General features: G+C 35.1%; 1 protein-coding gene across 4 annotated transcripts in view; it reads right to left on the bottom strand.

The window, feature by feature from the left end:
- ADAMTS19 (ADAM metallopeptidase with thrombospondin type 1 motif 19) overlaps positions 1 to 27,083 on the bottom strand; it is a 239,082-nt gene that overhangs the window by 112,145 nt on the left and 99,854 nt on the right. For all 4 annotated transcript variants that reach the window (XM_039236685.1, XM_039236682.1, XM_039236684.1 and 1 more), the window contains 2 exons: positions 23,599 to 23,704; positions 7 to 147 (listed from right to left, as the gene is read on the bottom strand). In XM_039236685.1, coding sequence (XP_039092616.1) covers positions 7 to 147; positions 23,599 to 23,704 — 247 coding nt within the window. The remainder of the gene's footprint in view (positions 1 to 6; positions 148 to 23,598; positions 23,705 to 27,083) is intronic.

Genomic DNA, 27,083 nt, shown 5'->3' with positions numbered 1-27,083 from the left:
CAGTACCTTAGAAATCTTTCCAAATCTTCCTTGCTACATCGGGACCATGAAACATCACCAAGATTTTGTCCTTTAATCCATTCACCAGACATGATATGAAGACCATCAGCACATGATGGGTGGTCATTGTCATGATTAATGCCCATGCTGATTCAGAATATAATTAAAATAAAAAATTACATTAGGTAAATATATCTTAATGTTTCAAAAAGGCAGTTAAATAACAGATAAATACTGGTATAAATAGATAAATAATAGGAGATAAAATAATTTTAAAAATCAAAATAAAATTAGATTTCAGATTGATTTTTTTTTAATTTTGTTATCTAGATTAAAGGTAAATATTTTTATTGAGGGAAATGCATTTCCCAATGAATCTAGTAAATAACATGTTTAGTCACCTATATCCAAACGGTCAACAGGGAAACTTTTCAGAACAGTATGTATGAAACACATAGCAGTAGAATGTTTCTATTGAACCACATCAAATTCTTGCTCTTGCCTGGAAATCCTTTATTCATACCTTTTAACATATCTGAAACCACATTAAAACTATTATTTTCCCCATCTGCTTCATTAGACTTTCTTCCATTCATCATATAACACAAGCTGTCCCTGAGAAACCTTCACATTCCTGGCCATCTTTACTTCGCCTAGTGAATCTTGAATCTATTGCTTCAAGTTGAAACTCTGAAAAATCTGACTTACCTCCAAATGGATGTTCTAGAAGAATATTAAATTCAATACGTCTAGACACTGCCCTCATTATTTTCTCTTTCAAACCTTTATTTACTCCTGGATTCTCTCGTTCATGTATTCTCTAGCCACCCAGTCTGCCAAATCAAGAATCTTCAGGTCTTTTATCTCTTCTCTCAGATTGCCACCCAGACTATTTTATTTTACTAAGTGTCAGACAGTGAGTCGTGCCAGTGCTACTTCCTAAATATCTGTCTCAACTCTCACTTCCTTTCAATTCCTTTGTTACTATTAAAAAGGGTTATTAAGTATTTAGTCTCGACAATTATGTCATTACCTGGTTCGTGCCTCTAATCTTTACCAACATTCTCCCTGGTTCTCCTCCTACTCTGCCCCAGGGAAGTTCGTTTAAAATACAGTCGGCCTCCCCATAACCTATATGGTACTTTTCAGCTCTTCAACATAGTACAAAGTCTCTTTATCTTCTTCTAAGTCCTTTACAGCATTTTCTTTTCAGCGAATGATTTCTAGTTTCCCCAACAGTATGTCGTTTCTTACTCTTTCACAATTAACTGTTATTTAGAATTTTTTGTGTGTCATACACCATACCAAGGGGTTATAAGCCTGCATTAAATCATTCTACGAGGCAGGGACTAGTATAACACGAATTTTGCTGATGAGAATGAACTTTCCCAAGGTTATACAGTGAGAAGGTGGAAAGTGGGGACGTCTGAACTGAAGAGGCTGGCTCTGGAATCATGTGGCTGACCATTATATACTTGGCATCTAAGAATTCCATTCTCTCTCCTGGCCTGTCCAAAGTGCTTACCCTTCAATGTCTTTGCCTGGATAAATTCTACTTAATCTTCAAGGTTACTGTCGATGACCTTCTTGAGGTTTTCTTTCCATCTCACCTATGTGTATCTATGTCCTACCACAGGATTCTGTGAACCACAGTGCTGTAGCATTGGTAACATTGCATTATATGTTTTTACTTCTGGCTAACGCTGCAACTTCTTGAGGGTAGGAAATGGCCCATCTCTCTGAACTCCTGGCATACTGGAATCATTTTCTAGAATCCATATGTAAATGCTAAATCAGGTCACCATGGAGAATCACTTATATTTCAGGAACACTTTCATATAATATCCACCAAATTTTCATAGTGAAGGTTTATACTGAAGAAATTGAAGAGTAGAAATTTGTTTTTCTCCAGGCTGAGTCTGCAATGATGGCAGGACAGTCAAGCGTTCCCTTTTCTTATTGTGTATGTAGATACTAAAATAGTCTTTCATAATAAAAATAGGGAGTAATAAGAATATCTCTATTATATATATAAATGCTATAAAAAGAATTATTATAGAAGCTGGGAAGGGAAATCACAACTAGACTATGTTTTCTCAAATCAAAATAAAATGTTTCAAGACAAACTACTTTTTCATTGAGATATATTAAAAGTTTGAGTTAAAATTGTCGTATTTAATGTTTTTGAAAGAAGAAAATGATATGGGTGGAGTAATTAATTTATGAGTTAAGAAAACTAAATTACGAATTCACTGTTTGCTAACTTTGAAGACTAATAAAACTGAAAATACTTTATTGAATATCATTTTCCACATTTCAGTGTGAGAAAAATTCAGCTCCATGTTGAACCATACTTTTCTTTCTCATTCTAATTAACGCCTTTAAATAGGTTCTGTATCAACACATTTAATAGGATGACTGACAGAGAAGAGGAAGATAAGTGTTTTCATACTTTGATGATAAAGAGGAAAAGTGAGAGCCGAGGTAGAGTAGTTATAGACCACTCTAGTTGCTGGGAGGTAGGGTGAAAGATGTTGAAGTTGAAAGAGATTTGAAATCTGTGTCTTTCTCCCCCTAATTCAGAGGACTAGATGAAAGTAAGTAATAATAAAGAAATAAATGTGCCTCAGTTTCCTCACTTATTAAATATACTTTCCTAACTGATGGTTAAGAAAATCACATGAGGATGATGTCAAATGCCGGACCCAGTGTATAGAATATAGTAGGAACCCATAATTATTCTTTTCCTTGGGGCAACACATCTGAGATATCTTATTCTTCTAACTTGTCAAAAGGCACAGAGATAAAAATATCATTAAATGCAATATGTTGTCTTTGAGAACTTTGGTAAAAGATGTTGACTTTAAGGAAAACTAAGTAAAGAATAACAGTAAGAATTTACTTTGCTTGGAGGTTAACTAACTAAAATAAGAAAATGCAGATAAGGCAGAATCTCACTAATTGATTAAAATGCCTTAATGCATTTCTAACCGTATGGCCTTGATGCAACCCTTCCTTGCCAGGGTCACCACCACCAGGGATGGATTCTGCTGCTGCACACGTTGCCGGGTGACCCTGTTCTATCAACTGCCACTTGCCATGTGCAACATGCTCCACTCTTCCATGTGTGGTGGCACCGTCTTTCAAACCAATGCTATTTTTCCTGAAAGGCAACCGGTCTTTTTCAGAAACAATAAAACTTCTTAAATAATGTGTCCATTTGAGAGAAGGAGAGGTTTTGCTTCCAAGAGTTAGCAATTTGGATGTCTTCCCAGTGTTGTAATGTGATTTTCCAAATTGGGAAGATTATAACCTCTCATCCAGATGATTCTTTTGGGATCCTGATTCTCACGTAAGAAACTAGCTATAGCCATGGAGAGATCTAGTGATTCAAGCATTGTTTACCATTAGTTAAATTTTCCTAAAGCTATTTAACTTGTAACAGAAAAGATTATCACTAAAGAAAAAAGTTGGGAGAGGGCTTTTTTTTTTTTTTTTTTTTAATCACATATCTGGAACAATCAGGGAATTCTGCTTAGTTGCAATTTTACAGATTTGAAAGAAAACAAATAATTGGGAACCTTTATCTGTACCAGTCACTGTATTAATCATTTCCAATGATGATATCAGTTAATCCTCACAATAGCCCCATAAAGTATCTGTTATTATGACTTCTATTCTGTAGATGTGGGAGGTGCTGAGGTTAACGGGGGCGATGGGACTTAGACCCAGGCTCTCTGACGGTCAGAGAGATCTCCAAACAACCAAACTATAGTGCTTCTCTTTCTGAATCAGGACTCTCCATTTATGCCTATAATCTTTTTTGTTTTCTGAGTAATTTTAAACTTCTCCTGTCTGTTAGCAGAAATGCACCTCTAGGGGGCGCCTGGGTGGCTCAGTCGGTTAAGCGTCAGACTTTGGCTCAGGTCATGATCTCACGGTTTGTGAGTTCTAGCCCTGTATCGGGCTGTGTGCTGATAGCTCAGAGCCTGGAGCCTTCTTCAGATGCTGCTTCTCCCTCTCGATCTACTCCTTCCCTACTCACGCTCTGTCTTGCTCTCAAAAAGAAATAAACATTAAAAAAAAACAAAAAAACAAATGCACCTCTAGGTATATAGTTCTAAAACCAAGTCAAGTGCATTGTATGGAGAACATTCTTGAAGTAAGACATGAGCAACACCTCTCCTTACACCCTGCAACTGAGCTACATTTTAATAATCTCAGTTTAAATTCATTTTGACAAAGAGCCTTGGGCAAATAAACTCTCCACTAACATCGTACATGGTTGTCAAGTCAACTGAAAAAATATTTTTATCTTATAAAACTTCTCAACTTGTTTAAAAGTCACTGCCAGGAAGTTTTGTGATATCCTGCAGAAGGCTGGAGAAACATTTGGATTTTGAAGATGGCCCCTTTTGATGTTTAAAGAGTTAGAGGAGAGAAAATGTATGAATTCAGTCACATTTTTTGCATAATTTGGAAGGGCTCAGATTTGTAAACAGTAATTCTTTAGAAGAATAAATTTTTTGTGCTCAATACATTAAATATTTCATCATGATGTATTGTTTCCCACTAGAATTCCTATATTATATAGAAAATTTTATTTGAAAAAAGAAACTGTCATAGTGTCTAATGGAAGTATATTTCCACAAATAACAATTTTCTACAATTCTGTGGCTACATCTGATTTGGTGTAACTTCCCTGCTGTGTACTTGTGGGAAAAAAAGTACAAAGTATTTTTATTACTTTTTACATTTTGAAGAATTTTTAATTATTTAACTTTCAGTTGTCACCAAACAATGAAATAGGTACTTCTTTTGGAAGTCCAAAGGCCATGTAAAGCCAGTCAGCAACAATGTCTAAAATGTTTTTAAAAGTAGAAGTACAAAGAGATAGATTCCTTTTGACTCTGCATACATTAGGTGACAGTTTCATCTAGCAACTGAACAAATCTCGGGAACGCACTATTTGCTGCAAGCTGTACTGAGCTGGGGTCATAAAAATGAGCAAGATTCAGTTGCTACCCTCAAGGAGTTTATTATCTCCTGGGGTTAGGACACACCATCCTTGCCTTAGGAAGCTAACACGTGCCTGGACCCTGTTAGCTCTGTATTCCTTAAAGATCTCCCACCCACCTCTTCCTTTCCAAAACCAGTTATACTAACGAAAACCAGCACTGATCCTCTTGACTTTTGGACTCTTGTCATGTCTCCCTGACTGACCCTGTGCCCCTTACCTCTTTGCTTTGTTAAACCATGCTTTAATGACTTTATTTTGTTATGAATACATTAATACAAAAACCTAGTTTCCTAGAAAAAATATTTTAATATTCCTTGGCAACCAGTGACACTGAAAATGTGAATAATGAACTATGTGCATCAGAAACCTAGGGATGTTGGGGCACTTGGGTGGCTCAGTCGGCTGGGCATCCGACTTCGGCTAAAGTTCACGAACTCATAGTTCACGGGTTCAAGCCCCGCATCGGGCTCTGTGCTGAAAGCTCAGAACCTGGAGCCTGTTTAAGGTTCTGTGTCTCCCTCTCTCTCTGCTCCTTCCCCGCTCATATTCTGTCTCTCTCTGTCTCAAAAGTAAATAAAACATTAAAAACTTTTAAAAAGAAACCTAGGGATGCCAATATTGGGTTAGTTAAAATGCAGAATATTCTATCCTTCCCCAACTGATTGAATGAGACTATTTACAAATAAGGCCTAAGAAACTTTAAGTCGTCTTCTAGATGATTCTTATTCAAAACTCTAAGAACCGTTGACCTATATGACAAAAACCCAAGCCTTTTATCTTATTTTTCAACTAACTAATTAAGTTTCAACTAACAGAAACTAAAAAAATTCTGTACACTTACTTCAATCTAAGTTTCACTGGAACAGCTAATTCCAGCCTATTATTTTGCTTAATTCCTTCCTATCAGAATGTTTTCCCCAGATTCTCCATATTTACAAATGCAACCCAAATTTTAAGATCATCTCCCTGTATAAAGGACTCTTCAATAAATTCTAGCATTATTTCCCGTAGTTCTTAACTTCTGTGGCTTTCAAATATACGGCATGTACACATATCAGAACTACCTTCTATTTTCGGTAAATTTTAAGTAACATATACAATCTATCATCATCTAGAATTTAAGTGTGTGAAGGACATATTTTCTTTTTAAGTCTTTGATATATTTAGTTAAATACCTTCTTAAATAAATGTCTACAGATCTAGCCACTGATACAGAATCAGAGAAGCAACTAAATATTCTGCAAATCTGACAGCAAGCTGAAACTAGTATGACCTCCTACTGATTTAGAGAAATTGTATGCCTGCAAAGTGTGTAGGTGATCTGCTCGAGAAAGGTCACTTGCCTGACTCTGGACCACACATTTGCCAAGACACATTAGAGAAATACAAACCGAAAGCCAATTCTTGTAAGACCATTCATTAGCTGATTTTTTTCCCCCCTCTTCCACCTACTCACTCTGACATTCAAACCTACATTTGGAGAGAATCTGGGTGTGTGGGAATGCTGCCACATCTCTACTGGCTCAAGTCCCATTATGATTATTAACTTGGACAAACTACCTATTACCCTAACTGGTATCATTGCCTAAATAAAGTATCAAATACACAAGCTGTGTTAGTGGTCTATAAGGGTCTCCATAATATGTTCACTTCCTGCCAATCCAGTAAGAATTCTAAAGGATATGAAATCACTCCTTGAATGAACAGAGAGATGTATGGCCTGTGGAAGTTGAAAATCTCCTTTTCACACTAGAGCATTCATAAAAATAAATATACCACTACTGATTATTGTTATTATTATTCATTCACTCCGTATTTTGTGTCAACCACTGTGGCATACAATTAAAGCACGAACAATCTAACAATGAACCCTGAAAGGAAAACTCATCCAAATTGTAGGGATGAAGAAAATTGGTACAGACACATTGACTTGCCTACAGTTTATTCAGTGAGTAGCTGGCACGACAAGAATTCAAGCTCAAGTCTCCTGTAATAAGTTTTCCCTATCACCTGCCCCCTGAGTAGGTTCTAACCTTAACCAAGGCACGTGTGCCACAGGAAGATACCTGTGACTTTGGCTGTAGGGAATCCTAGAGGGTAAAATGTGGTCAAAGAGTACAATGTTGTTACATGTGGCCCTTACCAATTTTAGTGGGTCAAGGAGCATTAATTACAGAATAATTAAGTTTGAACATTTTAAGGAGCAATGGATTTCTAGAGGTAAGGATGTATGTTTTTGGTCTCTTATAGCAATCTGTTATTACTTCCTGTTTCCCAGCCCAACAGTCTCTTAGGTTATGATGTAATGCCTGTATCTTCATTTCTCATTTACTTTTTACTGTTTGCCTACTGTCCCTTTAGCATAGATCCACTTTCTTATAGTAGACATCGTGATGCACATCAAGGTAGAATAAAAAGAAAACATCTTATTCCCTTCTAAAAGGCACTCTTCTGGCAAACTGAGAGAGATTAGCCAAATTTCTGTTTGACAGGAAACCTCCTGGGGCATATGCTGGCTTCGTACTGAATTCGCAGATTTTTAGATTAAATAATCCTATCACTAGACTGCCGGATTTGGCCTCTGCAAGACTGTGACTTCAGGACTTGTATGAAAATAGCTGGAGAGGCCTGCAACCAGACTTCAGGGCAGACTCATCATAACTGATGCATAACCAATCTATTTCCACACAGTTTATTTTATATAGAAATACAAAATATCAGGTACCAGAAAATATTTTGCAATATTTGTATTTACATAGTTATAAAACTACTTTTTTATTTTTATTTTTTACTCAGTGAAGGTAACTGCATTCCTTGACCCAAACCAATCCCTCTTTTCTACTTCTTGAAGTCAGCTATCCTCTATTCTAAATCTCAAGATGACTGACCAAGAGATAAGTATTTATACAACAAATGCTTACTCATTCAAACAAATATTCGAGTGCCTGTAATGTACAAGGCACTCAATTTTGTGCTGTGGGAGAAAAAAATGCATTAGACAGTAATCCTATTTTCATAGAGACTGCTGCTCAGTAGCGTATGTGCATAGGGGGTATAAATATCTGTACAAATCAGTATATAGTAGAAAGTAAGTGATATTTACAAAAAAACCAGAGCAAGGGAATTAAAATAATATATATCCAGCCAGACTTTCAGGTTTAATTTTGGAAAAGTGATAGCATTTGTCTTGACCATTAATGGATATATAAAATTGGAAGATCTATAAATCAGTGGGGCTGGGAGTTGAAATAAGAAAAAAAAAAACATTTGGGGCGCCTGCGTGGCTCAGTCGGTTAAGTGTCTGATTTCAGTTCAGGTCATGATCTCACGGTTTGTGGGTTCGAGCCCCGCATCAGGCTCTGTGCTGACAGCTAGCTCAGAGCTTGGAGCCTGCTTCTGATTCTGTGTCTCCCTCTCTCTCTGACCCTCCCCTGCTCATGCTGTCTCTCTCTCTCTCTCTCAGAAATAAATTTAAAAAAAAAACATTTAAAAAATTAAAAAAAAAAAGAAAAAACATTAATAAAGACAAATTTTGAAAATTATGGATCATTTGCATTCATGAAATGGAGAAGGGGACTATGATGTGAGAAAGGTAGATGGGGACCACTGTAAAAGTCATGACTCTAAGGCTAAGTTCACTCATCAGGTAGGAAAGGACAATAAAGATTTCTGAACTAATGTGTGAGACACAGCAGAAAGATAAAGTGCTAAGGCAAAATACCAGGGAAGCAGGTGTTGCAATGGTCCAAGTCTGGGAAGAATAACAGAAGAAATAATGGACAGATGAAAACCGAGTAAAATGTGACAACTGCTTATGAGAGGACTTAAGGGAGAAAGGGTTAAAGATGATTCAGATGTCTAAAATGAAGAAGTGACAGCGGCACTGAGGCCAATAACAGAAATGCAGATGTCTGAAGGAGCGAGTTTATAACCTGGGCCTACCTCTGATTCTATTCCAGGCACAACTTCCAGCAGAGAATGTAAGCAAATGTCATTGATTTCAAAGGCTTGTTAGTTCATAAGACATCAGCATTCTTGGTACTCTGGCAATACTTAAAACTTTAGCAGGTGCCCCACATATTTATTGCCTTAAAGGAGCTAACTTTGCATATTTATTGCCTTATTAGCCTCTCAGTTCTGAAGAACTGAACTGCCAACTTAGTGGAAAAGCCATAGCTCCACGCCAAAGTTTAGTAATATATATTAGCCTTTTCCCCTGGTTCAACAAGTGAAACAAAAACCAAGCCACATAAGCATTTTCTGGCCATATCAAAAAATGTTCTATGTTTTTATAATGACATGATTTATAATTTCCCTTAACGTATGTAATTTTATCCACTGGACATCTCTACAAGGAAGGCAATCTAATTACCATATGAAAGTCTTAATCAGTAAATAAACTATTAATGTTTAATGCACTTTCTTTCAACTTATAAAAATACAGAACTCTGCTAGAGTGTTCTAATTTTCTTGATACTGTTACAAGTGTAAGTTATCATAAATTTGCTAAAATCCAAACTACAAAACTGTGACATATATCAATTTCAAGACAAAGAACTTTGTCCACAACTTTACGCCCACTGTATTATTTCAAGAATACCTTAAAAGGGCATTTTTTTCATATTCAAGTCTTTATGATTATTTTTATTGGCTGCATATTTTTTAGGTAATGGGCCTAAGTTTAGCTATACAGAAAAAGGTGTGATGTGCAACCATTCTAGTAAGCAAAGAAACATGAATACAAATTAAGTTATAATTTAAAACGTGTTATGCTCAAAGTTGGCAAAGGAGCTGAAACTCTATTCACTAGGAGTCCTCTAAATTTGGAAAACGATCGCCACATGGCCTCCAAAAATAGTGCACCACTTTATACTCCTCTCAAAAATGTGTAAGAATATCTGTCTCCCCCACACATTCCAACACTTTACACATACACTGTTATCAAAATATCATCTAACTTCTATTTATTGAGCACATATGAAGGGTGTTAGACAATATTAAATACAATGTTGAATAACAAAAGCAACAAAAAAGAACAAACAGAACAAAACATGTTCTTGTCCCCAGGAACCACACTGTAATTAGACACGCAAAGATCACATGATGATACGCATGATATAAACCTACACTTGTGAAAAAAATAGGAATGAACAATACAGAGAGCATAAAAGAACGTACGTTAAGGGATTTAACCCATCCACATAGTACTCTTCTGAAGAAATGATCTGAGAGATTTTCATAAGCGATAAAAGGGAAGAAGGCAGGAAGAATTTTCCTGCCAAGAGAAGGGAATGGTACTTACAGTGGGAATAAATATGGACTCATCTGTATGAATTTATGTAGTCTGATGGATGAAAGGAGAATTGCTTTGTGGTCTGAACTGTCATTCTATGAATAATGAAAAGTTTTTATTCTTGTTTTTAAATAAAAGCCATGGACAGACCTCCATGAGCTGTGTGGTACCATTTTATTTAACTGGTTCTTCATCATTTTGTATATTGATTTGTAAGAGCTCTTTTCCAATTAGGGAATATATTGCTTTGTCAGATATTTTGCAAATACTTTCACTGATTGTGATTTATCTTCTGACTCCTGTACTTTTTCCTTTGCAATGATATTTATTTTGACTCATTAATTTTGTGTGACTTTTCCTCAAGTACTTCTAGATTTCATATCTAGAATTAGAGACATTCCCTATTACAAGACGGAAAAAGAAAAAAAGCCAACCAAAAAAACGTCAATGTCCACAATCATTTTGGTATATTCTGATGTCAAATATAAGGTACAGAATCAGATTCCTGTTATTTGTGTTACTGGATGATTCATTTCTTTCCACTGACTGTAGGTCTATATTCTATTATATGGCACATTTATAAATCTTTTCCTAATTTTAGGTTTACTTTTTTTTACTCTGTTCCATTGGCTTACTCCCTTATTCAAGCACCAGCACAAACTGCCTTATCTGTTATGAAATGTATTAATATCTGATAGAATTCACTCTTTCCTCTCTCCTCGTTATTTTTAACAAATATCTTACGTTGATTTTTCCACATGGAACTTAGAAGCAGTACATCTAATTAACAACAACAACAAAGGAAAGCAAATTCTATTCGCATTTTTGAGCCAGTCACATTAAATTTATATATAGAGAACTGTCATTTTATAATATTGACTGTTCCTATCCCAAGCCAGAAAATGTATTTCCATTTATTTAAACCACTTTTAGGACTCTGTGTGGATATAAATTTTCTTTTTATAAGTCTTGTACACTCCATTGTAAGTATTTTCTTAGGTCTTTTATCTTTTTATTTTATCTTTTGCTATCTTCAATAGAAATGGATATTTTTCTTTCTTCATACTGACCAAGTGGCTGCTGTTTATGTACTGAATACCAAAAATTGTTATATAATTTTGTAACCCTCCCCCCAAATTCTCTTATTGTTCTAATGGAGTTTTTTTTTAGGTGGTCTTGAGTTTTCCAACTATACAAATAATGTTCATTTTGTCATTCCTTTCCAGTTTTATTTTCGTTTTAATATTTTCATGAAAACAAATATGTAAAATATATATATTTATACATACTACATACATTTGTGTGTGTCTACATGTGTCATGTAGTCTAATACAACTTAATAGTGATGGTGAAGTAAAACCATCACAAAAATTAAAAAAATCTTTTTTTAATGTTTGTTTATCTGAGAGAGACAGAAAGCATGCAAACACACCCATACACACACCACACACACACACACACACACACACACACACACACACACGTTGGGGAGGGACAGAGAGAGAGAGAGAGAGACAGAGAATCCCAAACAGGCTACACGCCCAGGGTAGAGCCTGATGTAGGGCTCGATCTCACAACTGTTAGATCATGACCTGAGCTGAAATCAAGAGTCATATGCTTAACTGACTGAGCCACCCAGGAGTTCCAGAAATAAAAAAATCTTAACAATCAGATCAGTTCTAAGATCTGTGTCAGACATCTCTATTAGGTCTTATGTTTCTGCCTTCAAAAGAAGGCACAAAGTATGTGCTGTTTTAGAAATCATTTCAACTCTAAAGTCCTAAAGATAGACTCATATATTTTCTCTTAAAAGTCTTGCCTGTGATATATCAATCTTTATTTTATGCAGAATTGATTTTTAGAGATAATCTGAAGGTATTCAATTTCATTTTTATACATGTGGTAAGCCAAGTGCATCATCACATTTTTCTGAAAAGTCAGCTTTCTCTATTGATCTGCCAACACCTTGCTCAGACATCAGGTTTTCATCTAAGCATGGACCTGTTTATGACTCTGGATTTTGTTCTATCAGACCATATTTGTCCATATTTGCATATATGTCTAAGTGGCTTAAGTATTCTGGTTTCAGAAATGGTCTTGATTTCTGTTAGGGAGATTCCTACATTATTCTCCCTCTCATCATCCTCTATTTTGCCTCTAACTTCATCTCCCCCTTCTCCAGGAGAGTTTTGGCTACTTTGACTATTTGTACTTATATATAAACTTCGAAAATATTTGCCAACCTCCATATGGAAGTTGTGGTGGTCCATTTGTTGAAATTTCTATGAATCTGTAAATAGTTTACCACAGAATTGACATCTGAAAAGAAAAAAATTATCCACAAATGTGGTATATTTTCATTGACACAGGTTTAATTCAATAAATTTTAATAAGGGTATATAATTTCCTATCTTTTGTTGGATTCATGCCTAAATGCTTTGTGTTTGCAATTGCTACAGTAAATAGTATCATCTTTTTAAATGACATTTTGTATTTTTGTGTTGACAACTGTTTTTTGTATGTATATCATATATTTAATAATCTCACTAAATTCATGGATTAATTCCATACTTTACTTCTACATAACATCTTATTTTTATATAGGGAATCACATCATTTGCAAATTAAAATAGCTATATCTTTTTTCCATTCCCATCTCTACAGCTCTTACTTATTTTTCTGCCATGTTTCACTTGTTTGTGTCTCCAGCACATATGCAGAAGCAGATGTGGTGAGATTCTTGTGATTTTCTTATTTTGTAGAAATGTTTTTAATACGTCACCATTAAGAATGATGTTTCCCGGGGCGCCTGGGTGGCTTAGTCGGTTAAGCGTCCGACTTTCGCTTAGGTCATGATCTCGCGGTTCGTGGGTTCGAGCCCCGCTTCGGGCTCTGTGCTGACTGCCAGCTCGGAGCCTGGAGCCTGTTTCAGTCTGTGACTCCCTCTCTCTCTGACCCTCCCCTGCTCACGCTGTCTCTCTCTCTCTCCTAGAAATAAATAAAACATTAAAAAAAAAAAAAAGAATGATGTTTCCCATTAATTTTGGTAAATATAGGGGCGCCTGGGTGGCTTAGTTGGTTAAGCGTCCGACTTTCGCTTAGGTCATGATCTCGCGGTTCGTGGGTTCGAGCCCCGCATCGGGCTCTGTGCTGACGGCCAGCTCGGAGCCTGGAGCCTGTTTCAGTCTGTGACTCCCTCTCTCTCTGACCCTCCCCTGCTCACGCTGTCTCTCTCTCTCTCTCTCCTAGAAATAAATAAAAAAAAACCTTTAAAAAAAATTTTGGTAAATATATATCAGCAAGCTTTGTCTTATTTTATTTATTGTGCATCTACTATGATACTATAGTTTCTACCTTTAAGCTATTAACATGGACATTAAGATTCTTAAATGATACATTACCTTTCCTATCCTGATATAAAGCCAACTTTATTCTCTTGTATTAGCTTTGTCTGTTTATATAGTGCTGCTTTATCTTGAAAATGGTTTTTGGGGCATGTGGGTGGCTCTGTCAGCAAAGCAGCCGAAGCTTACTCCTGATTTAGGCTCAGGTCATGATCTCAAGGTTTGTGGGTTCAACCCCCACATTGCATTCCATGCTGACAGGGCAAAGCCTGCTTGGGATTCTCTCTCTCTCTCAAAATAAATAAATAAATAAAAAGAAATTTTTTTTCATCATTCTCAGATAAGAAAGGACTATAATTTCCTTCCTTATAACTGTCTCTTACTGATTTTTATAATACATTAATACTAGCACAAATAATGAGTTGCAGGGTGTTCCTTTATTTTCTAGAAAAATTAGATTAAAGTTAGCATTATTTATTCATTGAACCTTTTTCTGCGTCTGAACTTCTGTTTTCCTTGAGATGATTCTAATGTGCTGATACAATTTCTTTTAAATGGTTATAGAGCTTTATGTGTTTCTATTATATTTTCTTAGAATTTTCCCATTTCTTCTGTTAATTTTTTATCATGACAGCATTCAATGTTTTTTTTTTTTTTAGTATCTTTTTAATACCTTCACTATCTGTTATACTGACTTTGCTGATTTCTAATACTGTTGAATTATGGGTTTTTTCCTTAATCACTTTTATATTTGTCAATTTTATTGGTATTTTCAGAGATCTAATTTTCACTTTGTTATCCACTTCCACTGCATTTTATTAGCTTCTACACTTTGTGGTATCTTTCTTCCAGTATCTTTTGCTTTGCTGTTATTTTTCTAACCTCTTAAAATGAAAATTTAGGTCATTACTTTCATTGTTTAATTTTTATATATGTGTTTAAAGTTACTCATTTCCCTCTAATTGCTGCTTTATCTGCAATGCTACAAACTTGCAGAACAGTATATTTGTTATTATTTAAGCCTGAAAGTATTCTGGTTTTCCTAATGATCTCTTTTTCTAAACGATGTGTCTTTCCAAAGTATGCTTATAAACTTCTATGTGTATTTCTTAAGTTTCTTTTTGTTATTGGTTGTTTAACTTAATTGTATTGTGATAAGAAAAATTCATCTGTAATTTAATTTTAGGAAATTTGTTTAGACTTAAAGAATAAAATATGGTCATTCTTCAGAAATATCTGTGTTTTGAAAGAGCAGATAGACTTCATTACCTGGCTGCAGGTTTTATGTCTGCCCCGTAGATCAATATTTCTAGTTCAAATCTTTTCCATAGAGATCTTTCTATTTGGTTGACCTATCAGTTACAGAGAGCAGTGTTAAAAACCTCCTACTAGGATTGTGGTTATTTATCTGTTTTGTTGATGTTTCTATTTATGCTCTGAAGCTTTGTAATTCGAATAGGTTAGATTCTGATAGATTTTTTTCTTCATTCCATGACCTGAAGCAAACTACTTTCTCTCAGCCAGCTTGAAATACACATTGCCTTATAAGGGACTGTGAAGCTTCAACTTCCACTCACCAGAGTGCATTCAACCCTCAGCAACTCCATCCAGTACCAAGATTTAGCACCCAGTGAATGAGAAATTCCAGTTCTTTTATGTGGAAAGATGCCTTCTGCCTCTAGCATGTGGAAGTTTCTCCTGGCTCTTTACCTTGGCTACTTATATATTTTAAAAGATCTTCTTTTGGGATTTTTAAGCATTTGAAATGGGGATGAGAGACTTCTGCGTCTTTTCAACTTCCTTTCAATACAAATCTTAATGTGAATCCTAACGTGAATTTTTAAGGTGAAAAGAAATGCCAATATATTACTTAGTTATAACAATGAGGGTCCTTAAAAAGAATATTATTTTTAATTTCCGTGAGACAATTAGTACATTTGCATATTCAGCTCTTCTGCAGAGCATAGGAGGTTATATAGACTTCACTTTTAGAAATAACAAATTTATCTTCATTTAATAAATACGTTTTTGAGTACATACTATATGCCAAGTATGAAAGTGCTGTTGTTCTGGTGCTGAGAATACAATAGTGAACTAAGGGGTTAAGTATTCACTGTACACATACAAATAGCTAGATAGATAACAGACAAACAGATATATTGTTGGAATTAGAAAAGTTTTATGACAAAAATTAAAGCAGGCAGAGGGGTATAGGCTGGGGCTGTGGTTATGGCTATACTTTTAAGAAATATTAACAGAAAGGCCTCACTGAGAAGGTGATGCTTGAACAGATATCTAAAGAAGAAAGAAAGAAGAAAGGCAAAGGCTTTGAAATAGGTGTTTTCAGTAATGGAAAAGAGGCTGATATATCTGGAGCCATGTTAGTAAGGAGAGGAACAGCACGCTGAAGCAGAAGAAGGCTAGATCTGGTAGGGCCTACCTGGCCAGCATAAGGGCTGGGGATTTTACCAACAATAAAGGAAGTTACTGGAAGAGTCTGGGCAAAAACGTTGGAGAATTTGCTTTGCTGTGAAGGAGGCTTCCTGGCTTTGAGTTGAAACAGGTTGTCAGTGACAACAGTTGATAAAGTAAGATCATTTAGGAGGCGACTAATAATTCACATGAGAGATGACGGTGGTTTGGTCCAGAGGGGCAAGAGCAGAATTGGTGAGACGTAAACAGAATGTGGATATGTTATGGAGGCAGAGGCAAGAGCTGATGGATTGACTGTGGAGAGTGAGAAATGGAGAGAGTTCAAGGATAATTTTGTTGTATTTCTATCAACTAGAAAGACAGAGCTTCCAATTATTGTGACAGGAAGACCTGACCCCACTTAATTAGGTGGGGTGAGGGAAGTCATTTCTGTACGTGTATAATGGAATAAAGGCTCACTCCATGTGGCCTTGGGTATATTTACCAACAGACAACATTATTTTTATAAAACTTTACCTGATACCTTGTTAAAAGTTTCAGACAATATTTAAAAACATTCTACACAATTTGTGCAGCCAGCATCTTTTCTCTACCAAATCTTGATTGACATTCTTTGCATAAGAATATTTTACTAAGAAAATTACTATATTAAAGCATTCGCTTATTTAATACATATATATTGAATGCCTGATATGCCCCAAACACTATAAAATGCATTAGGAATCCCACGATAATAAAAAATTGGCATGGTTCATAACCTCTTGGAGCTTACAGCCTGTGAAGAGATGAATGAATGAACATTTATAAAGAGATAGTGCCATTCAGTATTTAATGCAGAGACTGACCTACACAGAACACATGCTGTAGGAAATGGTTATTGATATACCCTATGAATTATGATCCGGATGAGAGAATTACTTGAAGATGTGAAATGGGAGTTTTCTAGGCAGAGGGAGTGGCATGTGCCAAAGTATGTCCGTGTGAAGGAGCATAACATATTAGAAACCCTGTAAAACTCTAATAGGGTTGCAGTGCTAACAATAAAAAGGAACATAGCATGAAATATGCCTGAAGAGATAAGGTAGGAACAGATTATACGGAGCTAGCCCGGAAGCAATATGAGTAAAGGTAAGGTAATTAGAAGTATTCTTCAGCAACTGGGGCTTAGTACAGTAATTTACAACAATTCTGGATTCAGGTAGCTTTGACTCTGAACATCCATTCAGACACTTAATTAGCTGTGTGAGCTTTGGCAATCATTCTCTGTAAAACAAATCTAATATGATTGCCTTCCTTCTTCAGGTGAGAGCAGAAGTCTTTGGTCTTAATGTGCTAAATCGAGGTAGTTTTGCTGTCCAAGAAATCTCCTTAGCAAGGTTAGGAAAAAACTCACAGGATATGTTACTAACAATTACCTCTAAAACTATTATTTCTCTGATAATTTATATATTTTACAATTTCTAAGGCCTGGGGATAAATTTTAATAAAAGCTTACCCACTATAAAAGGTTACCTTACTTCAGGTTGGAAGCAGTGAATTATTTGTGGCCATAAATAAAAAAGGATGTGATATGTATATGTGGTATATATTTCTATTTTTTGTTATACAAATTATACTTGCATTGTATATGATATATATTTATAATTTTGTTATAATGTATATATATATATTATATTTAACAATACAACCTAGAGTACCACTAAATATTTGTATCAAAAATGTTATTATTGGCAGTAGATCACATCATAGAAGTTATGGCTAAAAGTATTTCATAAATATATGAGAACACAGATAGACAATTCAATTGCAGACCACCTTTCAGGCTAAAAATAAAAATACTGGGCTCTCTACCAACTCAAACATGACTTCCATGCAGCAGTAACTTAGAGTAGGCATTGCGTGGCAGGGTCACTCAGAGTGTTCCCTGGCTGCATTGGGGAACTCCTCTTTACAGATCTGTACCTAGATAAGTAGCTGGCACTACAGCATAAATCGGCTATAGCACTAAGCACACAGTTGGGTTCAACTGTTTTTTTTTTTCTTTGCTTTGTTTTTTTCATTTCAAGACTTTTTCAATGAAGCAAGCAACGTGCTATATTCTGGCATAGCTCTTTATACCATCAGAGACCACATTTTGAACAGCAAGATAATTTATTGAGCAGTTAATGAACAATCAAATTTAATGGAGAGAACTTAACTACATACACTAAAATAAAGTCTAGGTGGCCTTCTAAAGTTTAACGGTAAAAAACAGTGAGGCAAAAGAGAGAAGTGAAAAAAGAGAGAAGAAATATATAAAACAAGTAGACAAAAAAGTGTTTTTTAAAAAATTTTAGAATGAGGGGTCATTTCTAACTGTAAAAGGCTATAGAAGAAATAATTTAAAAAATAACATTTGACTACTAAGAACATTTGCAGTTCAAAACATTAAAAAACATGATTAAATTAACTAAGAGAATTAGAGAAATCTTAACAGCATATGCGAAGAAAAAAGAATACTCTTAATATCAAAAGAACTCCTGAATGATTAAGCTCTATTAGCTTCAGTTTCCTCATCTGTAAAAAAAAAAAAGACAATCACAAAATACAGCTCCAGATTTTTATGAAATTGGATTATAGAGGAATACAGAGTATTTAATGCAATGCCTACTAATACAAGAAGACATTTTTTTTTAAGAAAGCCTTTAGCAATCTAATATAAGTCTTATGTCTTAAGGCTTAAAAATACTGTGTTACTGTGCAGCACAAAGTTAGTGCTGCAAGTCTGGGTGGTCCAAAACCCACATGTAGAAAAGACATGTCTGGTCCTTGCCCAGTTCCTAGGAGGGAACCTATAAGCATCTGGCATATCCATCCATCCTCCCTCCCTTCCTTTTTATTTTTATTTTAGAGAGAAGGAGAGACAGCAAGGTGGGGGACAGGGGCAGAGGGAGGGAGGGAGGGAGGGTGGGAGGGAGGGAAGGAGAGAGGGAGAGAGAGAGAGAAAGAATCTTTCTCTTGAAATCACGAGTCAAACGGTCAACTGACTGAGCCTTCCAAGTGCCACTGTAATATCTCTTCTGATACAAATATCTTGGCTTACCTGGGGACTCCTGGACAAGCCAGGCAGCTTATACTAACAATATGATTTGGGAGTAGGACACGGCTAGCTAGACTTCCGGAAGGGATGGAGACTAAAGGTCTGCTTCGTAAGTGGTCGGCTGTGCCTCCATGACCATAATGATGGACACCAAGTAAAAACCCTGGACACCAAGACGCAGATTAGTTTTCTGGGTTGGGCAGTACTTTGTGTGTGTTTTCGCACATTACTGTTTAGAGAATTAACACACAGTGAGTTCTGCACAACTCACCTGGGAGAAGGTAGCTTACCGCCTGTGCCATGTGTTCCTACACTCGGCCCCATATGCCTGTGCCTCTGCCGATTTTAATCCATGACCTTTTAGTGTAATAAATTATCATTATGAGTAAAATAGCTTTACTGGGTTTTCCGAGTCCTTCTAACAAATCGTTGAATCTAAGGGTGGTCTCGGGGACATGCCCCAAACACAGCAATCTAACTACGATTTATATAACAGTAATAAAGCCTGGCTTGAATTAAAGTAAAATGTCTTACTTTAATAAATTGTTGTCTATAAAATATAGTATATATGTGTATACATATGCACTCAACAAACTGTCGAATTTATAAACAATGTCTTAAGGTATTTTTATTTATAAAAATAAAGCTTTAGCCTTTATGACAGTAAATTGATGAAGATCCCATTTGTATTTCATCAATATAAATACAGTTAATACCAATAAAAACATTCTAGGGTTGGCATTTTTGTTTATAAGAAAAAAAATCACATGACTGACCTATTGTTAGAAAGGAAAATAATTGTGAAAAGGAATCATAAAACATTGGTATAAACAATTTATTTCCTCTTTCTTGCTATGGACACTATACTTTTGTATATAAGTACATACAAGATTTTTTAATTGGCAATTTCCCAAAGGAAAAATTGATACATTTTTACACTTAAGATTCATTCCTTTGAAATAGTAAAAGAGGATTTTTGTTCTCTTCAATTATCAAATTCTCACCCTTACCTGGTGCTGCTTATCGGTTTTTCTAGCCATACATGGAGTTCCTCTGGGAAGTTCTAGAAGCCAAATTCAGGTAAAAAGCATAGACACACTCATCCCAAATCAGTTTAGGAACTTTTCATGTGTCATTATAAAGGTATTCTTTAAGTGACAAGTTTAAATGGAATCACTCTGCCATTCTGAAATTATACGATCCATTTGATGCCTAAGAAAATATCTTGGAAAAAATTATAACCCTCCCACCCACACACACACACCAAAAAAAGAAAGAAATTCAAAAAGAAGAAAGAAGAATTTAACAGTTTCACTTAAATAGTTGACTTAATTGTATCCCTAACGTAAAGAGCTCTGTTGATTGGTGTGTATGGATGCATCGGGTCCAGAGACATAATTATCTAACATTTGTGTAAACTTTGCTTATTCAAGAGTCTATGTGTATATGAATTTTTTTCTTTCCTCTTCCTACATTTTCCTTTCATTATGTTTTATATCTTACAGTGGATGATGATGATATAATTTATATAGAAGACCTCTCTCCTGTTTGTTTGTATGTCCTTTGTTAAAGATACCACTATTCTCATGTTAGTGTATCTATCCCACTTTATAGCATAAAGAAAACTGGGCCGCCTGGGTGGCTCAGTTGGTTAAGCTGACTTTAGTTCAGGTCACGATCTCCGAGTTGGTGAGTTCGAGCCCCCATTGGATTCTGTGCTGAAAGCTTGGAGCCTGAAGCCTGCTTTGGATTCTGTGTCTCCCTTTCTCTCTGCCCGTCCCCTGCTGCCACTTTGTGTGTGTCTCTTTCTCTCAAAATAATAAACATTTTAAAAAATTGAAAAAGAAGAAGAAAAATATTAGCCCCTACTTTTTTTGAGACAAATACTGCTTACAAGTAAGGAGGATTTTTAGTAACTAAGTAGTTCAAAATGTATCATATGTCCTGGTCTTACTTCATCAAGGATTACCCATACCTTTGGCACATCTCTATTGATTTTGGGTACAGCTCTATAAAAGGTAAATAAAATAATATTTTACTACCATTTTAGCCATTCCAACCTGAGTTCGTGGTCATAAACCAATGTTTCTACTACATAAAGCTCAAGTGCCCTTTCCTTAAACTATATCACTTAGTTTTTTTAACTAGAAATTCTTGACCAAGACTTTGTGTGTTAATAAAGTAACTTGCATGGTGGTTGGTTCTTTGAATTTGTTTCTCCTACATTTTAGAAGGCATCAGAGATTAAAGAAATGCATTTTACATATCTTAGAGTAAAGTAAGATTGCTTCTTAAAGTGAACTTCCCATTATTCAGATTATTTGTCTGCTTCATAAAAATATACTCAGATTACTTATATTATTCAGAAACTTGCATTTAACTTCTAAAAATTATAATTATGATGAATTTGTAACTTACTGTCTTTTTCTTGCCCCTAAATATTATTTTCAGCATTTTTCATTCAAGTAATGCACATGGTTTTCCTTAGTATGATTACACTGGAATATCTTTCAATTAAGAAAATTATATTGGAATTAAGAGTCTAAATCCTATCATTTCTGGAGTAGAACAGTGAATGAAGTTATTGTATTACATCCTTCCTCTAAAGGATGATCTTAAAGTGTTATTTATCTGTTTTGTTTCTTTTTTTGAAAAACAAACGTGTTATTTATCTGTTTTGCTTCTTTTTTGAAAAACAAACATATTGTATTCTAGAGCACTCCACTGACTACTGAAAGCATGCATGGGAGAAAATGAAAGTATATTTACACGTTTAAAAACAGTGGCACCAAAAATCAACCACTGTTGACCATGTCTTATTTCTTAGGCTAGGTCATGGGCATATGGGTATCCACAGTTTCGGATAATTCACTGAGCTGTGTCACTATAACTTGATCATTTTCCTCTGCTTCAGTTTACTTGAATAAAAGGGCTTTTTAGTCAAACACTGGGATGTCCTATACAATCTTCTCCTAAGCTTTCTTAGACCAAGAAAATTTCATAGCTGAATTTACTCAATTGTCTCCAGAGTCTAGGTATCGGATGAAAATGAAGTGCACTGGCTCTCTGATACTACAGTACTACAGGGCTGAAGCCTGTGATGAGCTGGAAAAGATGGCCCCCAGTCTAACGGGTACAGACGCTACTCAGCTCCAAGGAATGGCTGCCATATGGGACTGTAGGTCTAATGTTGCCAGGTCTGGAAATTTGAATTTTTATGTCAAATTTATACTTTTTAATGTTGGCAACTGATTCAAAGTTTTAAACACTACCAGCCAAACTAAATATGTCTTTGACCAAAGAGGCCTCCATAAAGATCACCTCCCTGAGTAGGACCTCACTAAATCTGAGTCCAATTAAAATATTTTTCATATGTACTGTTGATACTGCTAGCACGCAGGGAAGCCTACATTCAAAATTCAGCCTGACAATACACCATTTCTACTGTAATATACTGGCTGTATATGTGTGCTTGTTGTTACATAATCTGAATCCCAGACCAACCTCATAACACAGGTATTATCCTCATTTTACTGATGAGGGATCAAAGACCCAAAGACAGCAGATAACGAAAATAACAGAACAGCATGACTGAATTAGATATGCTGAGTTCAAATCCTTCCTCCAACACATACTATTTTCATAACTAAATTAAACTTAAATTAACTTCTCCATGCTTCAGTGTTTTCCCCTGTAAAATGGGTACTCTGAATAGCCCTACCTCACAAAAATGTTCTGAGGATATATATATAAAGCATGTAGGAATGTCCTAGCACATAGTAAATGCTATGTAAATGTTGCTGTTACTAATTACTATTGCTATTAACATCATCTGTAAAATGACAGCCTTGCTTTTTGAGTTTTAAGTGAACTAAACTAAGTAAAGTACTTCGAACTGTTCCTGAGACATCCTGTTCATTATATATTAACTGTGAGATCAGGTGAAGTTTCTTTCACATACTTTACTGCAAACCATGCAGACAGATTAACTGCTTTAGTCTGTATAGGGTAATAACAAATACTACTATAGTTTGGAAGTATTTTAATTTGTACTTTAATTTGTATTTTATTTGTACTCTAATTTAATTTCCTTAGGCATTTGAATAATATATAGCTTTGTAGTGTCATGATTATTGCCATGTTTCTATTATTTGAAATGTGTAGAGAAATGAATCATGTGCCATGTAATGAATGTCCTAATGTGAATTTTAATAATGTAATGAGATTTTATTCAAAGTATCAGGAATAGTTACAATACTTAGAAGACACTCTTTAAATCTAGATGATCTTTACCATCTCTTTTTGTTTCCCTAATTTTTAAAAGCCCTGAGCCCCTCCCCCTAAAAATCCCAAAAGATATGCATGTAATTTGATAACTCAAATTCAAAGTTATATGCTAATATGTGGTATAGCCAGAATTTTTACTTACTTGTGACCCATTTCATGAGCAATTGTAAATGCAAGATTCAGGCCATTGTCTTCAGCAATAATACATTTTCTCTTTTCACTACACATTCCACTCAAATAAGCTATACCTAGAAAACACAAACATGAATTATCACATGTCAGATTCAAATGTAAACCTTTACGCTAGGAATCAGGAGAAAAAAACTGAAACATGAAATTCCTTCCATTCAAATATGTCAACGTTAAGCTGTGACATCTAGATCTTATAAATGAAATTGTAAGGGAAACTATGTATGTATAAGTCACTCAACAAACAATATCCTTTTCAATTACATATCTCAGACTAAATTATTTTATCAATTGTCCAATTCTCAAAAGGCATGCTATAAGAATACATTTTGTAAATACCAGTTTTCATTGTCATGTAAGATAAATGAATGGTCAGAACTTGGAAAATATAAATAAAAAAACAATAATATTAAGTATTTTTAAATTCTTGTGAAGAACCTAGTTGCAAAAAAAAAACCCTAAAATAAAATAAACAACGTATAGGGTATTCTTGAACTCACATTTATATTTTGAGTTAATAAAATTTAAAACTTTTATTTTGTAAAATACCATTTTAACTACTATGACAAAAAACTATCTGTGATATCTGGAATACTGAAAAGTATTTCCTTTGAAAACTTCTTGGCTAATAAGATGGTCTGACTGTGGAGCATATGATAATGAAATATTATTTAAGACAATAATTTTTTCAAAATACTTGATATTTTGGTTTAAATTAGCTGTAATATAGTATGTGAAATCATTGATACTCCTTCATCAAAGATTCATGTACCATTTTACTAATTAAGAAATATCCCTGAATAAATATCCTTGAACACAAAGAACTATATAACCTTGTAAGGGTAAGTGTTAATATATTTTCAAATAACAAAATAGTATCTAGTGTTACTGAATTATCTGTATGCTCCGTAACCCTCATATCCATATAAAATACATTTAAGCTCATTAGATGAAGAAATTAAGGGTTGGACAGGTGGAATGATTTGCCAAAGATCACACGACTACTAAATATTATAGAATAAAGATCTGAAATGAACTTTGAATCCATCTACCAACTAACATTTATTTTCCTGCTGATTATAATTTAGTGTAGAGTGGCCCCTAGTTAAAAGATGGTTAGCTAACTATGTGTGACTTTTTTTTCTGTCTTCAGAAACATAAAAAAATAGTGTTATGGAATGATTCCATTTAAGTAAAAGAATAAATCGCTCTGCCTATGTTTTGGAAAAATAGAAGGTTCGTGGAAGAACGTGAACCGATTTAGTGGAGCCATGCCCAAATTACAAGAGAAGATTTTACGAATGTGGTAGAACCCCACAGAGGCTCAAGGACCGAGACACACAAGGTTTGACAGAGACATTGTTCGGGGATTGAAAATGGAGAGTAGATGAAAATATGTCTGAAATCCTCAACTACTCATTCAAATCTTCAGGTACAACGTCAAGGCCTGATATTCACTGGCCTATCAGGAAAATGAAGATACGTTCTCTCGGCAAAATGCAGTATAAGCATACTATTTTTAAAACATAACTATAGGAAGAAAAAACCAAGAAATGAAATGCATAAAGATGTTATTTTATCTATATATTTAGAAATATTTTATTAGAATAGAAAATCTACAAATAGATGGAATAACTTTTTTAAAAAAAAGGTTTATTCATTTATTTTGAGAGAGAGAGAAAGCATGGAGGAAGGGCAGAGAGGGAGGGAGAGAATTCCAAACAAGTTTCGTTTTGTCAGCGCAGAGCCTGACACAGGGCTCAATCTCACCAGCTACAAAATCATGATCTGAGACGAAACCGAGTCAGATGCTTAACTGACTGAGCCACCCAGGTGTCCTGAAATTACTTCTTTATGAATGCATGAATGGATGAAAGGATAAATAGACAAACCCTACTATTTCATTTGCCTGTTTAAATACAATCACGATCTGGTAGGAAGGAAAGATGAAAGTAGGGATAAACAGAGGGGTTAGGGAAGGGACGAAAAAAGGAGAAAAACATAACTGTTACCTAGTTCTATTAAATAGCAAATCAAATACAAAACTTTAAGAAATTCTTTAAGAAACACAATGTGATTTTTAAGAAAGCTAAGTTATGAACTTATTAATACAACAAAATATGGAAAACAAAGTGTGAGAGTAAATAAACGTGCATTATAGCTGAAGGGAAGAAGTACAGAAAGATAGAAGGAAGGAACGAAAGAGGGAAGGAGTGTGAAAGAAAAGAAGCTCCTCTTAGTAGGATATTTAAAATTCTCTTGAGCCTTTGAAAATATAAATAAGTATATAATTCAAGACAAAATGTTCCACCAAAATACCGAATTAAGTCCAGCTATAATTAGCATGCTAAAGGCCACTGTGTGGTACAAATTTCCCTTAGGATGCCCACACATATGTTACCAAAACTACAATAATCTCATCACCATGTGCAGATTAAAAGTCAGCTAATATAGGCTGTCCTTATTTCACATATCCCTTTGCTGTATGAAACAGGACATATCAAAGTCAGTTACTTTAATGAATTTTACATTTCTTTGCCTATTCCCCTTAAAATATACTGTTCGTACCAAAAATAGTAGTGTTACTTGTTTCCAATTCTTACCTATTCTATATTATTCCTTTCTATTCTATTATTGATACATTTTTCCATATTTTGCTGTTATCTTACTACATTGGCTAGGATTTCCAACGTACTGTTCAAATATGGGTGGTATCAAACACCTTGTTTTCCTCCTAATGTTAATAGGCATGCTTACAGTTTCACAGTACAGTTGATTCCTAGCATTTAAAAAAATTTTTTTAATGTTTATTTATTTTTGAGAGAAAGAGAGACAGAGTGTGAGCAGAGGAGGAACAGAGGGAGAGGGAAAGAGAGAATCTGAAGGAGGCTACAGGCTCTGAGCTGTCGGCACCGAGCCCGATGCAGGGCTGGAACCCACAAACCGTGAGATCATGGCCTGAGCCGAAGTCAGACACTTAACAGACTGAGGCACCCGGCACCCCAGGAGGACTTTAATAGATATGGTTTGTTAAATTAAAGGAGTTACTTTTTGATATTCTTGTATGCCAAGTGAAAAAGGATGCTATGTTATGTGAGGTGTGGGCCAAATGGAGATGGGAAGAGTTAGATAGCATTTTTTTTAAGACACAAAAGCTTGGAATAGTGAGAGAAACAGGAAAGAGAACTGATTAAGTACTAGGAGAATACTTAATTCATGGGGCAGAAAAGAGACAGTTCAGCTCAGGATGGAGAGATGAACCTGGACTAGCACTAATGTGACCAAATGGCTGAAACAGAGAAGAGTACTATTTGGATTAAATTTGGGCTGAGATTTTTCAGAACAGGTTTAAAGGAAGAATCAAGGCGCATAAGAGTTGGCAGTAAATTTGACGTGAAAAAAGGGACAGAACTTGTAGGACTGGATAAATGAAGAAGT

Source organism: Hyaena hyaena, unplaced genomic scaffold (assembly GCF_003009895.1).
Source record: "Hyaena hyaena isolate Hyena2069 unplaced genomic scaffold, ASM300989v1 scaffold_115, whole genome shotgun sequence".
Taxonomy (NCBI): Eukaryota; Metazoa; Chordata; class Mammalia; order Carnivora; family Hyaenidae; genus Hyaena; species Hyaena hyaena.
The sequence above is the reverse complement of the archived record's forward strand: the minus strand, read 5'-3'. Positions and strand labels throughout refer to the sequence as shown.